General features: G+C 48.0%; 1 protein-coding gene across 1 annotated transcript; it reads left to right on the top strand.

Moving 5' to 3' along the window:
• Positions 1 to 7,197: 7,197 nt before the first annotated feature.
• On the top strand, positions 7,198 to 12,269 carry LOC311135361 (troponin I, fast skeletal muscle-like; the record flags this gene model as incomplete). The annotated part of the gene is made up of 6 exons (XM_084169303.1): positions 7,198 to 7,205; positions 7,532 to 7,568; positions 7,733 to 7,861; positions 8,968 to 9,057; positions 9,208 to 9,381; positions 12,183 to 12,269. The coding sequence occupies 6 exons, from the start codon at positions 7,198 to 7,200 to the stop codon at positions 12,267 to 12,269; spliced, it is 525 nt and encodes a 174-aa protein (XP_084025429.1).
• Between the last annotated feature and the right edge of the window lie 6,254 nt (positions 12,270 to 18,523).

Raw genomic sequence — 18,523 nt, 5'->3', positions numbered from 1 at the left:
CCGTGACAGTACCCCCCCCTTGACGCGCGGCTCCAGCCGTGCGCCGACCCGGAGCTCGAGGACGACCCGGACGACGCGGAGCAGGGCGCGCAGGATGACCCCGATGGAAATCGGTCAGTAGGGACTGGTCTAACACGTCCCTCCTTGGCACCCAGCACCGCTCCTCCGGACCGTACCCCTCCCACTCCACGAGATATTGAAGACCCCCCATCCGGCGTCTAGAATCCAGTATGGACCTCACGGTGTACGCCGGAGCCCCCTCGATGTCCAACGGGGGCGGAGGAGTCTCCTCAATCTCAAAGTCCTGGAGTGGACCAGCTACCACCGGCCTGAGGAGAGACACATGGAACGAGGGGTTAATATTTTTGTAGTCAACAGGTAGTTCTAACCTATAACTCACCTCGTTCAATCTCCTCAGGACTTTAAACGGCCCCACAAACCGCCGACCCAGCTTCCGGCAGGGCAGGCGGAGGGGCAGGTTTCTGGTTGAGAGCCAGACTCGATCTCCAGGTGCGTACACTGGCCCCTCACTGCGGTGTAGGTCGGCGCTCGTCTTCTGTCGACGTATGGCACGCTGCAGATGGACGTGTGCAGCGTCCCACGTCTCCTCCGAGCGCCTTACCCACTCATCCACAGCGGGGGCCTCGATCTGGCTCTCATGCCATGGTGCCAGCACCGGCTGGTACCCCAACACGCACTGAAACGGGGTTAGTTGGGTGGAGGAGTGGCGAAGAGAGTTCTGTGCCATCTCGGCCCAGGGCACATATCTCGCCCACTCCTCCGGCCGGCCCTGACAGTATGACCTCAGAAACCTACCCACATCCTGGTTGACACGTTCAACCTGCCCATTACTCTCCGGGTGGTAACCCGAGGTAAGGCTTACCGACACCCCCAACCGTTCCATAAATGCCCTCCACACTCTAGAGGTGAACTGGGGGCCTCGGTCAGACACTATATCCTCGGGTACCCCGTAATGCCGGAAGACATGGGTGAACAGAGCCTCAGCGGTCTGTAGGGCAGTGGGTAGACCCGGCATGGGAAGGAGACGACAGGCCTTCGAGAACCTATCCACAACGACCAGGATGGTAGTATTCCCCTGTGAGGGGGGAAGGTCGGTAACAAAATCCACCGAGAGGTGGGACCAGGGTCGTTGTGGAATAGGCAGGGGTTGTAACTTACCCCTGGGCAAATGTCTGGGCGCCTTACACTGGGCACACACCGAACAGGAGGAGACATAAATCCTCACATCCCTAGCTAACGTTGGCCACCAGTACTTCGTGCTAAGGCAGTGCACTGTCCGGCCGATACCCGGATGGCCAGAGGAGGGGGACGTATGAGCCCAACAAATGAGGCGATCGCGTATCTCGAGCGGAACGTACGTCCGACCCACAGGACACTGAGGAGGACTCGGGTCGGTGCGTAACGCCCGCTCGATCTCACCATCAACCTCCCACACCACCGGAGCAACCAGACAAGACTCCGGTAGTATGGGCGTGGACTCAACTGACCTCTCCTCTGCGTCATACCGCCGGGACAGAGCATCTGCCTTCCCGTTCTGGGACCCCGGGATGTATGTGATCTTAAACACAAACCGGGCCAGGAACATAGTCCAACGAGCCTGGCGAGGATTCAGTCTCCTAGCTGCCCGGATGTACTCCAGGTTACGATGGTCAGTTTGAATGAGGAAAGGGTGTTGAGCCCCCTCGAGCCAATGCCGCCACACCTTTAGGGCCTGTACCACGGCTAACAGCTCCCTGTCTCCTACGTCATAATTCCGCTCCGCCGGACTGAGCTTCTTAGAGTAGAACGCACAGGGACGGAGTTTAGGTGGAGTACCAGAACGCTGGGAAAGAACGGCCCCTATCCCGGCCTCTGACGCGTCCACCTCTACTTGGAACGGTAAAGAGGGATCCGGATGCGCCAACACCGGCGCCGAGGTAAACAGGTCCTTCAGTCTCCCAAATGCCCTGTCCGCCTCAGCTGACCACCGCAAGCGCACCGGACCCCCCTTTAACAGAGACGTTATGGGAGCTGCCACCTGTCCAAAACCCCGGATAAACCTCCGGTAGTAATTCGCAAAACCCAAGAACCGTTGCACCTCCTTCACAGTGGTTGGGGTCTGCCAATTACGCACAGCTGACACCCGGTCTACCTCCATCTTCACCCCTGACGCAGATAACTGGTAACCCAGAAAGGAGACCGACTTCTGAAAAAACAGACATTTCTCTGCCTTGACATATAGGTCATGCTCCAACAGCCTCCGCAATACTCGGCGCACCAGGGCTACATGCTCAGCACGGGTAGGACTATACACCAGAATGTCGTCGATGTACACAACCACTCCCTGTCCCTGCATGTCCCGGAAAATCTCATCAACGAAGGATTGGAAGACTGAGGGAGCATTCATCAACCCATATGGCATGACTAGATACTCGTAGTGCCCGGAAGTCGTGCTAAACGCTGTCTTCCATTCATCGCCCTTTCGGATGCGCACCAAGTTATATGCGCTCCTAAGATCCAATTTTGTAAAGAACTGCGCACCGTGCAGTGACTCCGTCATAGTCGCAATCAGAGGAAGTGGATAGCTGTACTTCACTGTGATCTGATTGAGACCGCGGTAATCAATACACGGCCGCAGACCTCCATCCTTCTTCTTCACAAAAAAGAAACTTGAGGAAACGGGTGAAACGGAGGGCCGTATGTATCCCTGTCCAAGAGACTCAGAGATGTATGTCTCCATAGATTTCTTCTCCTCCTGAGACAAGGGATACACATGGCTCCGCGGGAGAGCTGCGCCTGACTGGAGATCTATCGCACAATCCCCCCGTCTATGAGGCGGCAGCTGCGCAGCCCTAGTCTTACTGAACGCCAATGCCAAATCCTCATACTCGGGGGGAATCTGCAGTGCTGGCATTAGATTCGGACTCTCCACCGAGGTCGCCCCTATGGAAACACCCAGACACCGCCCCTCACATTGAGCAGACCACCCTTTAAGAGCTTTCTCTCGCCACCCAATAATAGGGTCATGAGTCATCAACCAGGGAAGACCCAGCACCACCGGATACGCAGGAGAGTCAATCAGATAAAGCTGAATTCTCTCCTCATGACCCTCCTGCGCCATCATCTGAAGTGGTGCTGTGACCTCCCTAATCAACCCAGACCCTAACGGACGGCTATCTAGGGCATGGACGGGGAAAGGCTTATCCACTGGAAGAAGGGGAATCCCTAACTCTAAACAGAACTGGCGATCTATAAAATTCCCAGCTGCGCCTGAATCTACCAGCGCCTTATGCTGGGAACGAGGTGCAACCTGTGGGAAACAAACAGGCAAGGTTAGGTGCACGACAGAAAGCTCTGGGTAAGCAGGGCGCCTACTCACCTGGGGGGACCCCCCAATGCTAGACCTGCCATCTCCTCCCCTGGAGGACCCGCCCCAGCACCTAGCCGCAGTGTGCCCTCCACGACCACAGTTGGTGCACGGGCCGGGTCCCCGTGGGCTCCTCCTCCTCCTTTCCCTAGCGCCAGCACCCCCGAGCTCCATAGGACTCGGCTCGGAGGCGCTGGAAAGTGGAATGGGCGAACCCCCCCCTCCGGGACGCCCACGGGTGGCGAGCAGGGTATCCAGCCGGATGGCCATGTCGACCAGTTGGTCGAAAGTTAACGACGTGTCCCTGCACGCCAACTCTCGCTGGACGTCCTCTCGGAGGCTGCAGCGGAAATGGTCAATATGGGCCCGCTCATTCCACCCTGCATCAGCCGCTAGGGTCCGGAACTCTAAGGCAAAGTCCTGTGCGCTCCTCATCCCCTGTCGGAGGTAGAACAGACGTTCCCCCGCCGCCTTCCCTTCTGGTGGATGGTCGAATACAGCACGGAAGCGGCGGGAGAACTCCGCATAGTTCGTGGTTGCGGCGTCCATTCTCCTCCACTCGGCGTTGGCCCACTCCAACGCCTTGCCGGTGAGACAGGAGATGAGGGCTGAGACGCTCTCGTGTCCCGAGGGCGCCGGGTGTACGGTGGCGAGGTAGAGCTCCACCTGCAGCAGGAACCCTTGACACCCGGCGGTGGAGCCGTCGTACGCCCTCGGGAGCGAGAGCCGAATCCCACTGGGTTCCGGAGATGACACCGGAGGGCTGACCGCTGGAGCTGGGTCGGTGGTTGGAGGTGTGGGCACCCCGCTGGTCTCCCATCGGTGTAGAGTGGTCATCACCCTCTCCAGGGCGTGACAGACCTGGTTCATTCGGTCCTCCTGAGCACGAAGACGTTCGTCCATATCGGCGGTCGGCGCGGTCGCTCCTGCTGATTCCATTTCGATGCGTTATTCTGTCAGAGTGGTGTGAGTGTGTGGAATCAAACGCAGGAACCAGGATGACGTTAAACACTTTAGTAAATCCAAAAATGGACAAAATAGCCTCCCCAACCGGGTGGCGCACCAATACGCACTGAAACACTGTGCGGAAAACAAGAAAGAAGCGCACGCAGTGCAAACTCTCGAAAATAACCACGAGAGACTGATACAGCTGACACAGGCTGACATAAAACAATAACGCATAACACCTGACCCAAACACACAAACTAAATAAGGGGAACAATCAAGACACAAATAAGGGACAGGTGTTATGAACAGACAAAACCAAAAGAACAAGAAACATCGAACGGTGGCAGCTAGTACTCCGGAGACGACGACCGCCGAAGTCCGCCCGAACAAGGAAGAGGAGCAGCCTCGGCCGAAACCGTGACAATTTTCCTTTATAGAACAAAGCATCCTACTTCATATTTCATCTACATTTATAATACTAGTTGTTTTGAAAAGCTCTAAAAATATATATCTTCATTAACAACATTAACAGTATTATGAAATTATATCTGCTGCTATCTGTTAAGTTGTAATACTAAGGCCTAGATTCAATCAGACCCAGCATTAACCGATGATAGCAGACACTTGCATAGCGGATGTTTTGGCGGTGTCAGAGGTGGAACTGTGTTGGAGCCATGAAATTTGTGAGTAGCTGCTCTAGTGATCATTGTCACAAAAAAAGCCCCACCCGCCCCACTCGTAGGTGTAATACCGGTAACTACTTGTGGATATGACAGCTGTAACGAAGTTCTACCTCCGACACTGCCAAAACAACCGCTATGTGGATGTTGGCTAAAGCAGATCTGATTGAATCGAGCACTAACTGTACTTTAAAATTGTATCGGTTAATGAAAATTATGTCTGCTCTATTTGATTTTGTTTTGTATGTAAAATATTTTGTGTATGTGATCCTCATTTTGTTTATTTTCTGTTTGTCTTTATAATTGTTATAATATATATATATACAGTGGGGAGAACAAGTATTTGATACACTGCCGATTTTGCAGGTTTTCCTACTTACAAAGCATGTAGAGGTCTGTCATTTTTATCATAGGTAAACTTCAACTGTGAGAGACGGAATCTACAACAAAAATCCAGAAAATCACATTGTATGATTTTTAAGTAATTAATTTGAATTTTATTGCATGACATAAGTATTTGATCACCTACCAACCAGTAAGAATTCCGGCTCTCACAGACCTGTTAGTTTTTCTTTAAGAAGCCCTCCTGTTCTCCACTCATTACATGTGTTAACTGCACCTGTTTGAACTCATTACCTGTATAAAAGACACCTGTCCACACACTCAATCAAACAGACTCCAACCTCTCCACAATGGCCAAGACCAGAGAGCTGTGTAAGGACATCAGGGATAAAATTGTAGACCTGCACAAGGCTGGGATGGGCTACAGGACAATAGACAAGCAGCTTGGTGAGAAGGCAACAACTGTTGCCGCAATTATTAGAAAATGGAAGAAGTTCAAGATGACGGTCAATCACCCTCGGTCTGGGGCTCCATGCAAGATCTCACCTCGTGGGGCATCAATGATCATGAGGAAGGTGAGGGATCAGCCCAGAACTACACGGCAGGACCTGGTCAATGACCTGAAGAGAGCTGGGACCACAGTCTCAAAGAAAACCATTAGTAACACACTACGCCGTAATGGATTAAAATCCTGCAGCACACGCAAGGTCCCCCTGCTCAAGCCAGCGCATGTCCAGTTCCGTCTGAAGTTTGCCAATGACCATCTGGGTGATCCAGAGGAGGAATGGAAGAAGGTCATGTGGTCTGATGAGACAAAAATATAGTTTTTTGGTCTAAACTCCACTCGCCGTGAGGAAGAAGAAGGATGAGTACAACCCCAAGAACACCATCCCAACCGTGAAGCATGGAGGTGGAAACATCATTCTTTGGGGATGCTTTTCTGCAAAGGGTACAGGACGACTGCACCGTATTCAGGGGAGGATGGATGGGGCCATGTATCACGAGATCTTGGGCAACAACCTCCTTCCCTCAGTAAGAGCATTGAAGATGGGTCGTGGCTGGGTCTTCCAGCATGACAAGGACCCGAAACACACAGCCAGGGCAACTAAGGAGTGGCTCCGTAAGAAGCATCTCAAGGTCCTGGAGTGGTCTAGCCAGTCTCCAGACCTGAACCCAATAGAAAATCTTTGGAGCGAGCTGAAAGTCCGTATTGCCCAGCGACAGCCCCGAAACCTGAAGGATCTGGAGAAGGTCTGTATGGAGGAGTGGGCCAAAATCCCTGCTGCAGTGTGTGCAAACCTGGTCAAGACCTACAGGAAACGTTTGATCTCTGTAATTGCAAACAAAGGTTTCTGTACCAAATATTAAGTTTAGCTTTTCTGATGTATCAAATACTTATGTCATGCAATAAAATGCAAATTAATTACTTAAAAATCATACAATGTGATTTTCTGGATTTTTTATGATAAAAATTACAGACCTCTACATGCTTTGTAAGTTGGAAAACCTGCAAAATCGGCAGTGTATCAAATACTTGTTTTCCCCACTGTATATATATATACAAAAAAAGAAAACGATCCAATTCAATAGGACCATTGGCAATATTCAAGCAAGCTGTGGAGTGAGTTTAAGGTGTGTTCTTATCTCTGTTACATGAGAAAGCAGAATGTTACATCTCATTCATCGAAGTCAATTATGTTTGGTCAAAGATTGCTGTTGATATTCAAATGCTATTCAAATAAAGAAAATGTTGTCAAGAGTGCAAAAGTATTTGCAAGTGAATTGTATATTCTGTGAGTTTATTACATTGTTGTATTGTTGTTTCTTTCCAAAGGGGTCTGAAGCAAACAAAAGCCCAAGATGTCTGAGTAAGTTCCAATATGTTATATATCAGTATATATCAGTATATATTTTCTGCCCTGTTTGAATAATGTTAACATCACCTTTATGTTGGTGTTCATCTATGGGTAAGAAGGGATGTTTTTTACATGCTCAGTGTGGAAAAGAAAATATAATATTCACTCTAATTATGATGTAATCTTCAGGATCATGGGCATCCATGGAAATCAAGAAATAGCCTTTTTTTATTATTAATAGTTGGAAACTCATTATATGAGCCCCATGTCAAACCATTATTTGTATCAGAAATGTATACCTTTTGGGGAAATTCTCACCTTTTGAAAAACTATTTTAGGAAAAAAATGTCATCGAGTCGCAAGCATCATTTGAAGGTAAATTGTCTCTAGTAACATTTAATTGTTATCTTTGTAATGTAACTTGATTTTGAGCAAAATATATTATATTATTATTATGAAAGTGTCTGTGTGTTGTGATGTGTATTCCCCTGTTAACCGTCATCCAGTTGTGTCAACATTCATGCTTCTCTCTCCTCCAGAGCTTAATGCTCCAGATTGCTAAGGGCTTGCTAGAGGCAGAGGCCATAGAGGCAGTGGAAGAGAAAAAAAGGTACATGGATGAGAACTGCCCTGCATTGGACCTGCCTGGGTCATTGGCGGAACTGCAGGTACAGTATCACCAATAGTTGAAATCACCAGTGTTTACCATGGCTTCACAAAGAAGTGCTTAAAGAGACATTCATTACTGTCCAATGCAGGCATCATTTATGGGTAACAATTAAGTACCTTACAGTGATTGTTTTCAATTACAATGGTCAAAATGATACAAAAATAGCTTCTTAGCAAAGAGCAATTTCTCAAGCAAGAATTTTGCTAGGACTGTCTGGAAGGGGTCTGAGTGGGGAGGGGAAAACTGAAAACTAGCTTTTATTGGCAGAGAGGTTGTCTCCAGGCAGGCCAAAACTCCATCCCATCAAAACGGGATGAAATTTCAGGCCGTCTTTTCAAACGGGTCTTACACTTTATGGGAATTATCATAATTTTCACAATTTCCCAGTATTATTCCAACCTCATAGTGTGGAAATATACACTGAGTGTACGAAACATTAGGAACACCTTGCTTATATTGAGTTGCACTCCCTTCTGCCCTCAGAACAGCCTCAATTCGTCGGGGCATGGACTGTGCAAGGTGTCGAAAGCACTCCACAGGGATGCCTGCCCATGTTGACCTCAATGCTTCCCACAGTTGTGTCAAGTTAGCTGGATGTCCTTTGGGTGGTGGACCATTTTTGATACACACGGGGAAACTGTTGAGCATCAAAAACCAAGCAGCATTGCAGTTCTTGACACACTCAAACCGGTGCGCCTGGCACCTACTACCATACCCCGTTCAAGGGCACTTAAATCTTTTGTCTTGCCCATTCACGCTCTGAATGGCGCACATACACAAACCATGTCTCAATTGTCTCAAGGTTTAAAAGTCCTTCTTTAACCTGTCTCCTCCCCTTCATCTACACTGATTGAAGTGGATTTAACAAGTGACATCAATAAGGTATCATAGCTTTCACCTGGATTCACCTAGTCAGTCTATGTCATGGAAAGAGCAGGTGTTCCTAATGTTTTGTACACTCAGTGTTTTTAAAACACGTGTTTAAAATCATGTGTTTGACTGCACTGTGCCTTTAAACTGGATTTTCAATCTACACAGTAGGAAATTCACTGTCACACCACACTGCAGTTGTTGAAGGTTCCTTTTGTTGATAACCAACTGCAGGAAATGTGCAAGACAATCCATCACCAGATTGATAAAGTGGATGAGGAGAGATATGACCTGGCAGGCAAAGTGGGCAAGTGTGACAAAGAGGTACAGAAACCCTAATATATCCATCAAATGAGATCCTGTTGTCATCCAGTTGAGGTTGATTACGTTTGTTGATTTTCTCTCTTGTTTAGATTGATGACTTGAAGATAAAAGTGCATATCTTGCGTTTTTCCTGACCTTCTCTCTTTACAGATTGATGATTTGAGGATTAAAGTGGTTGAGATCCAGGGCATGAAGAAGCCAGCACTGAAGAAAGTGCGTATGTCTGCTGATGCTATGCTCCAGGCACTGCTGGGCTCCAAGCACAAGGTGACCATGGATCTGAGAGCCAACCTGAAACAAGTGAAGAAGGAAGTCAAAGAGGATGTGAGTAACATGGAGGCATAGTTATGTTTAAATATATATATATACTATGGATTGATATCAGTGCATAGCCACGGGAAGATGTTTTGAGTTGAGTGGGGGCTGGGGGGGTGGGGGTGGGGGGGTGCATCTATCATCTTATTTGCGTATAGTGGCATAGAGTAGAGCAGAGGCGTTTCTAGGATTTGCACACATACGGAAAAAGGAGTCCAGGCATTTAGTAAGGTCCAGGGAAAATGTGCCATTTTTAAAACGCATTTCATGCAATTCTACATAATTTGACGTGACTAGTTTTTAATACCACACAAATTATCAAATGGACAGCATTCTGACACTGACAAACTGAGATAAATCGAAACGACCTAGCCTTGAATGCAACCAATAGCTTAGGCCAACGAAAAGAGTGGAGACACACAGACTGTACAATATGAGGAGGAAATTATAGTCCTCAAAAGCTTTCAAGTGGCATTGACTCCCGATGATGAAGATACTGAATACACGCATTACCAGCGATGGCAGATGCAGTCATGCCAATAGCCTATCTCTCAAAGATACTTTGTAAAACAATGCTGTGCCCTCAATATTGCAAAGTTGATAACATATTTGGTAGCTTAACTACAGTGGGGGAAAAAAGTATTTAGTCAGCCACCAATTGTGCAAGTTCTCCCACTTAAAAAGATGAGAGAGGCCTGTAATTTTCATCATAGGTACACGTCAACTATGACAGACAAATTGAGAAAAAAAAATCCAGAAAATCACATTGTAGGATTTTTTATTAATTTATTTGCAAATTATGGTGGAAAATAAGTATTTGGTCACCTACAAACAAGCAAGATTTCTGGCTCTCACAGACCTGTAACTTCTTCTTTAAGAGGCTCCTCTGTCCTCCACTCGTTACCTGTATTAATGGCACCTGTTTGAACTTGTTATCAGTATAAAAGACACCTGTCCACAACCTCAAACAGTCACACTCCAAACTCGACTATGGCCAAGACCAAAGAGCTGTCAAAGGACACCAGAAACAAAATTGTAGACCTGCACCAGGCTGGGAAGACTGAAGCAGCTTGGTTTGAAGAAATCAACTGTGGGAGCAATTATTAGGAAATGGAAGACATACAAGACCACTGATAATCTCCCTCGATCTGGCGCTCCACGCAAAATCTCACCCCGTGGGGTCAAAATGATCACAAGAACGGTGAGCAAAAATCCCACAACCACACGGGGGGACCTAGTGAATGACCTGCAGAGAACTGGGACCAAAGTAACAAAGCCTACCATCAGTAACACACTACGCCGCCAGGGACTCAAATCCTGCAGTGCCAGACGTGTCCCCCTGCTTAAGGCAGTACATGTCCAGGCCCGTCTGAAGTTTGCTAGAGTGCATTTGGATGATCCAGAAGAGGATTGGGAGAATGTCATATGGTCAGATGAAACCAAAATATAACTTTTTGGTAAAAACTCAACTCGTCGTGTTTGGAGGACAAAGAATGCTGAGTTGCATCCAAAGAACACCATACCTACTGTGAAGCATGGGGGTGGAAACATCATGCTTTGGGGCTGTTTTTCTGCAAAGGGACCAGGACGACTGATCCGTGTAAAGGAAAGAATGAATGGGGCCATGTATCGTGAGATTTTGAGTGAAAACCTCCTTCCATCAGCAAGGGCATTGAAGATGAAACGTGGCTGGGTCTTTCAGCATGACAATAATCCCAAACACACCGCCCGGGCAACGAAGGAGTGGCTTCGTAAGAAGCATTTCAAGGTCCTGGAGTGGCCTAGCCAGTCTCCAGATCGCAACCCCATAGAAAATCTTTGGAAGGAGTTGAAAGTCCGTGTTGCCCAGCGACAGCCCCAAAACATCACTGCTCTAGAGGAGATCTGCATGGAGGAATGGGCCAAAATACCAGCAACAGTGTGTGAAAACCTTGTGAAGACTTACAGAAAACGTTTGACCTGTGTTATTGCCAACAAAGGGTATATAACAAAGTATTGAGAAACTTTTGTTATTGACCAAATACTTATTTTCCACCATAATTTGCAAATAAATTCATTAAAAATCCTACAATGTGATTTTCTGGATTTTCTTTTTCTCATTTTGTCTGTCATAGTTGACGTGTACCTATGATGAAAATTACAGGCCTCTCTCATCTTTTTAAGTGGGAGAACTTGCACAATTGGTGGCTGACTAAATACTTTTTTCCCCCACTGTATAGGTAATACTTTGGTAGCCTAAATTCTCTTTTCAGCGGTAGCATTTGCTTTCCAAACAGTTTTTCCCGCGATTGTATTTCAAAATATTACGAGAGGCCAGGATATTTTAGCTGCTGTTCACTGATAGCCGTAACTCTCACAATCAGCTGTTTGGTATTTGCAGCATGCCCAAATTGTGGCGGGCTTCCTGACTGTATGCGCTTGTGTTTACACACAATCCACAGCTAAAGAAGCTATTGATCCTCTCTGGCTAAATAATGCTCTCTGGTGTAGTAATCTGAATTATTGTATTTATTTTCTGTACAGACAGGAGTAATCCTATAATTTTGGGTGCTGCAGCACCTCCAGCACCCTTACTTCCCGAGGCTATGTATCAGTGCCAACATACATTACATTTGTAGTCAATCATTCTACTCATATCCAATTATTTTGGCACTAATATCACTCCATATTGATTAATAACACCCTATTTACTTATTTTCCTTTTATAAACCCCATAAAGCTCAATATAAATAATTTCCTTGATCAAAACAAATAGCTTAGAGTCAATCTTGACCTAATATTTCTGCTGTAACACCCACTCTCCATTAAAGGACAAAGATACAGTTGGTGACTGGCGTAAGAACATTGATGACAAGGCCGGCATGGACGGCAGGAAGAAGATGTTTGAGGCCGCATAAACGCTGTGGCATGACCATTTCAACTGTTTTTCTCTGTCAGTTGTCAGCCATGAACGTCTTTTGTGTTATATATATAAGGTGGTATTGTGGTTAAGTCAGAGGTGGATTTGTTTGACCTTGTTATCGACTTCACTGCTTCCTTTTGTCCGTATACCTCAGACTCAGGTAATTACCTCACAGCAACTTGAACACATTTTGAAAAGCACTTACTGTATGAAGAAATGTACTTTACTAAGGTATATATGACTGAATACAAAATAAATATTTCAGCGTTTACAACTGGAATAGCAGTTTTATTTTGCTTGCATGTCTTCTAGATGTGTGCGATTAAAAAACTAAAACTACTTATGCAGTAGACTACTTAATTTAGGTAGGATTAGCATACTATTCAATGTTATTCAATAGAAGATAATGGGCATGATGTTGGAAGCTAGGTGTAAAAAAAAACGGAATAACTGAAGGACTTTAAACCTACGTGTCAGGGCGACGTGTATGCTGTGAGCGAAGTCAAGCGCAGGACACCGAGCTACTGGCAGACAAACTTTACTTGCACAGTAATCAAAAATACAAACAGGGAGGAACAAAATATGCATACACCCGAACACTGCCGACCTCACGGAAAACAATCACACACAATAACCAATGAGAGACAGGGGGTTATAAAGGGAATACAGTGTAACATAATGTGAAACAGGTGAAAACAATCAAGACAAACTAGACAAACACAGCTAGTACTCCGGGGACTACGAACGACGAAGCCTGCCCGAGCAAGGAGGAGGAGCAGCCTCGGCTGATTCCGTGACAGTACCCCCCCCCCCTTGACACGCGGCTCCAGCCGTGCGCCGACCCCGGCCTCGGGGACGGCCAGGAGGACGCGGAGCAGGGCGAGTCGGATGATTCCGGTGGAAGTCCCTCAACATGGAGGGATCTAGGATGTCCCTCCTAGGGACCCAGCACCGTTCCTCCGGACCGTACCCCTCCCACTCCACGAGATACTGCAGGCCCCCCATCCGACGCCTCGAATCCAAGATGGAACGGACTGAATACACCAGAGCCCCCTCGATGTCTAGTGGGGGCGGAGGAGCCTCTCGTACCTCACTCTCCTGGAGTGGACCAGCCACCACTGGCCTGAGGAGAGACACATGGAACCTGAGGTAAGGCTAATCGAGACCCCCAGACGTTCCATAAACGCCCTCCAGACTCTAGAGGTGAACTGGGGACCCCGATCAGACACTATATCCTCAGGCACCCCATAGTGCCGGAAGACGTGTGTGAACAGGGCGTCAGCAGTTTGTAGGGCAGTAGGGAGACCTGGCATAGGAATGAGACGGCAGGCCTTCGAAAACTGATCCACAACGACCAAGATCATCGTGTTCCCCTGGGAGGGGGGAAGGTCTGTGACAAAATCCACCGATAGGTGAGACCATGGCCGTTGTGGAACGGGTAGGGGTTGTAACTTCCCTCTGGGCAGGTGTCTAATACCAGGATGACCAGAGGAGGGTGACATGTGAGCCCAATATATCAATCGATCGCGAACCTCGAGCGGCACGTACTTCCGACCCTCTGGACACTGTGGGGGAGTAGGATCGGTACGTAATGCCCGCTCGATGTCCGCATCAACCTCCCACACCACCGGTGCCACCAGACAAGACTCCGGAAGTATGGGAGTGGGCTCAATGGACCTCTCCTCTTTGTCATATCGTCGGGACAGGGCGTCTGCCTTAGCGTTCTGTGACCCTGGTCTATAGGTGAGCTTAAATACAAATCGGGAAAAAAACATAGCCCACCTTGCCTGGCGAGGGTTCAGCCTCCTCGCTGCCCGGATGTACTCCAGGTTACGATGGTCAGTCAGAATGAGAAAAGGGTGTTTAGCCCCCTCAAGCCAATGCCTCCACACCTTCAGGGCTTGAACCACAGCTAACAGCTCCCTGTCCCCCACGTCATAATTGCGCTCCGCCGGACTGAGCTTCTTAGAATAGAAAGCACAGGGGCAGAGTTTTGATGGCGTACCCGAGTGCTGAGACAGCACAGCGCCGATCCCAGCCTCGGACGCATCCACCTCAACTTGGAACGCCCAAGAGGGATACGGATGTGCCAGCACCGAAGCCAGGGTAAACAGGTCCTTCAGATGTCTAAACGCCCTGTCCGCCTCAGCCGACCACTGCAGACGCACCGGACCCCCCTTTAGCAGGGAGGTAATGGGAGCTGCTACCTGTCCAAAGCCCAGGATAAACCTCCGGTAGTAATTGGCAAAACCCAAGAACCGCTGCACTTCCTTCACCGTGGTGGGAGTCTGCCAATTACGCACGGCAGAAACGCGGTCAATATCCATCTCCACCCCTGACGCGGGCAACCGATGTCCCAGGAAGGAGATGGACTCCTGGAAGAACAGACATTTCTCCGCCTTCGCATACAGGTCATGCTCTAACAGTCTACCAAGCACTCGACGCACCAGGGACACATGCTCGGCTCATGTAGCGGAGTATATTAGAATGTCATCAATATACACCACTACACCCTGTCCATGCAAGTCCCGGAAAATCTCGTCCACAAATGATTGGAAGACTGAAGGAGCATTCATTAAACCGTATGGCATGACGAGGTACTCATAGTGACCCAAGGTGGTACTGAATGCTGTCTTCCACTCATCTCCCTCCCTAATGCGCACCAGGTTGTACGCGCTCCTGAGATCCAATTTTGTGAAGAATCGCGCCCCGTGTAATGACTCCGTCATACTAGCAATCAGAGGGAGAGGATAGCTGTATTTGATTGTGATCAGATTGTGACCACGGTAATCAATACACGGGCGTAAACCCCCATCCTTCTTCTTCACAAAAAAGAAAATTGAGGACGCAGGGGAAGTGGACGGCCGTATGTATCCCTGTTTCAGAGATTCGGTGACGTATGTCTCCATAGCCGCCGTCTCCTCCTGAGACAGAGGATACACATGACTACGCGGAAGCGCAGCGCCTACTTGGAGGTCTATCGCACAATCCCCCTGTTGATGAGGTGGTAATTGAGTCGCCTTCTTTTTACAGAAAGTGAGTGCCAAATCGGCATACTCAGGTGGAATGTGCATGGTGGGAACTTGGTTCGGGCTTTCCACCGTCGTTGCCCCTACGGAAACACCTACACACCGCCAGAAACACTGATCAGACCATCCCTTGAGAGCCCTCTGTTGCCATGAAATGTTGGGGTCTTGAGATGTTAACCAGGGAAGCCCCAACACCACAGGAAACGCAGGAGAATCAATCAAATACAAACGTAGTATCTCCTCATCCTGAGAGGCGCTGTGACTTCCCTAATCAATCCTGACCCCAAAGGGTGGCTATCTAGGGCATGGATGGGGAAGGGCACATCAACAGGTACAATAGGAATCCCTAACTTATAGGTGAACTGGCGATCGATAAAATTCCCAGCTGCGCCTGAATCTACTAGTGCCTTATGCTGGGAGTAAGGAGAAACCTCGGGAAACACAACTTTAATACACATATGCGCAACAGAGAGCTCTGGGTGAGTTGGGTGCCTACTCACCTGGAATGACTCATCAGTGCACTGCCTACTGCCTCGATTCCTAGGAGACCCTCCCCAGCACCGACCAGCAGTGTGTCCTCTGCGGCCACAGTTGGTGCAGGGGATGGCCTCCCTCCTGGTCTCTCTCCTGGTCTCCCTAGCACCAGCACCTCCGAGCTCCATAGGGGTCGGCTCGGAAGTGCTGGGGGATGGAATGGACGGCCCTGAACAGGGTATCCAGGCGAATGGACATGTCCACCAGTTGGTCGAAGCAGAGGTTGGTGTCCCTGCAAGCCAATTCCCGATGCACGTCCTCCCTCAGGCTACATCTGTAGTGGTCGATGAGGTCCCTCTCATTCCATCTCGCGTTGGCAGCCAGTGTCCGGAAGTCCAGCGCGAACTCCTGTGCGCTCCTCCTCCCCTGTCTAAGGTGGAATAGACGCTCACCTGCCGCTTTACCCTCTGGTGGATGATCGAATACTGCCCTGAAGCGGCGGGTGAACTCCGCATAGTTGACAGTAGCGGCGTCTATTCCCCCCCACTCGGCGTTGGCCCACTCCATCGCCATGCCGGACAGACAGGAGATGAGGGCGGATACGCTCTCGTATCCCGAGGGCACCGGGTGGATGGTTGCTAGGTAGAGTTCAACCTGGAGCAGGAAGCCCTGACACCAGGCTGCTGTGCCATCATAAGCCCTCGGGAGCGAGAGCCGAATCCCACTGGACCTCGGAGGTGAAGCGATGGGCATTCGATGGTGGTGGTATCGTTGGAGGAGGCGTAGGCAGACCCCCTCTTTCCCATCATTCCATAGTGCTCACCACCCGTTCCATGGCGGTGCCGAGAGCCTGGATCATGGCCGCTTGGTGTTCGACGCGTTCCTCCATTGATCCAGCTGGCACCGCCGCTCCTGCTGACTCCATGTGTGGTGTGTGATTCTGTCAGGGCGACGTGTATGCTGTGAGCGAAGTCAAGCGCAGGACACCGAGCTACTGGCAGACGAACTTTACTTGCACAGTAATCAAAAATACAAACAAAACCTCCAAACAGGGAGGAACAAAATACGCATACACCCGAACACTGCCGACCTCACGGAAAACAATCACACACAATAACCAATGAGAGACAGGGGGTTATTAAGGGAATTCAATGTAACATAATGGGAAACAGGTGAAAACAATCAAGACAAACTAGACAAACACCGAAACATAGATCGGTGGCAGCTAGTACTCCGGGGACGACGAACGCCGGAGCCTGCCCGAGCAAGGAGGAGGAGCAGCCTCGGCTGATTCCGTGACACTAGGACTTGATTTATTAGAACATATCACACACACCAAAAGGCATATTCCCTGTGCATGTTCTCTTTTGCTCTCATATTATAATTAATAATTTCATAATTTTATAAATAATATAACAATAAACTATGTACAGTGGGGAGAAAAAGTATTTGATACACTGCCGATTTTGCAGGTTTTCCCACTTACAAAGCATGTAAGTATTTGATCACCTACCAACCAGTAAGAATTCCGGCTCTCACAGACCTGTTAGTTTTTCTTTAAGAAGCCCTCCTGTTCTCCACTCATTACCTGTATTAACTGCACCTGTTTGAACTCATTACCTGTATGAAAGACACCTGTCCACACACTCAATCAAACAGACTCCAACCTCTCCACAATGGCCAAGACCAGAGAGCTGTGTAAGGACATTAGGGATGAAATTGTAGACCTGCACAAGGCTGGGATGGGCCAGTCTCCAGACCTGAACCCAATAGAAAATCTTTGGAGGGAGCTGAAAGTCCGTATTGCCCAGCGACAGCCCCGAAACCTGAAGGATCTGGAGAAGGTCTGTATGGAGGAGTGGGCCAAAATCCCTGCTGCAGTGTGTGCAAACCTGGTCAAGACCTACAGGAAACGTTTGATCTCTGTAATTGCAAACAAAGGTTTCTGTACCAAATATTAAGTTCTGCTTTTCTGATGTATCAAATACTTATGTCATGCAATAAAATGCAAATTAATTACTTAAAAATCATACAATGTGATTTTTTTCTCACAGTTGAAGTGTACCTATGATAGAAATTACAGACCTCTACATGCTTTGTAAGTAGGAAAAACTGCAAAATCGGCAGTGTATCAAATACTTGTTCTCCCCACTGTATATAAATCAAAACCACAAGATATCAGTCGAGCACCTGTTCTCCTTGCCTCCTCTCTCCCTTTCCCATCTCTCTCTCGTTCTCGCTCTCCCACTCCCTCTGTCTCTCTCTCTCTCTGCCAATCTGCTGACCTAGTGCACTTGAGGTAATTATGACTCCTATAACTGGTATAGCATATTTGTATTGTGTGAGCATTCTGTGCATGAAAACCGATAGAAACATATTTAAGCTAGGATTTAATCAATTGTAGATGTTTAATCAATACTAACACTAAATTACAACACTCATATGATATAAATAATGAAGAATGAATATAGAGTAACATGTTATAACAACTTTTATGAATGTCTTAATTAACTATTATTATAATCTATTATTTGTAAACATTTCTAAGCTTTTATAAGCATAAACAGCATTGCAATTCATAAGCATGTATAACATGCATGATAATGTAGGCCTATAAAGCTTTTGTAAGCATTTGTAATGGCTTACTCATGAGAGTTATTTTAAAGGGGCAATCTGCAGTTGCTACATCCATGTTTGGAATCCTAAATGAATGATATGTACCCATTGATTCCTGAAGAATATAACT

This window comes from Coregonus lavaretus (assembly GCF_964263955.1).
Source record: "Coregonus lavaretus genome assembly, chromosome: 9".
Taxonomy (NCBI): domain Eukaryota; kingdom Metazoa; phylum Chordata; class Actinopteri; order Salmoniformes; family Salmonidae; genus Coregonus; species Coregonus lavaretus.
The sequence above is the reverse complement of the archived record's forward strand: the minus strand, read 5'-3'. Positions and strand labels throughout refer to the sequence as shown.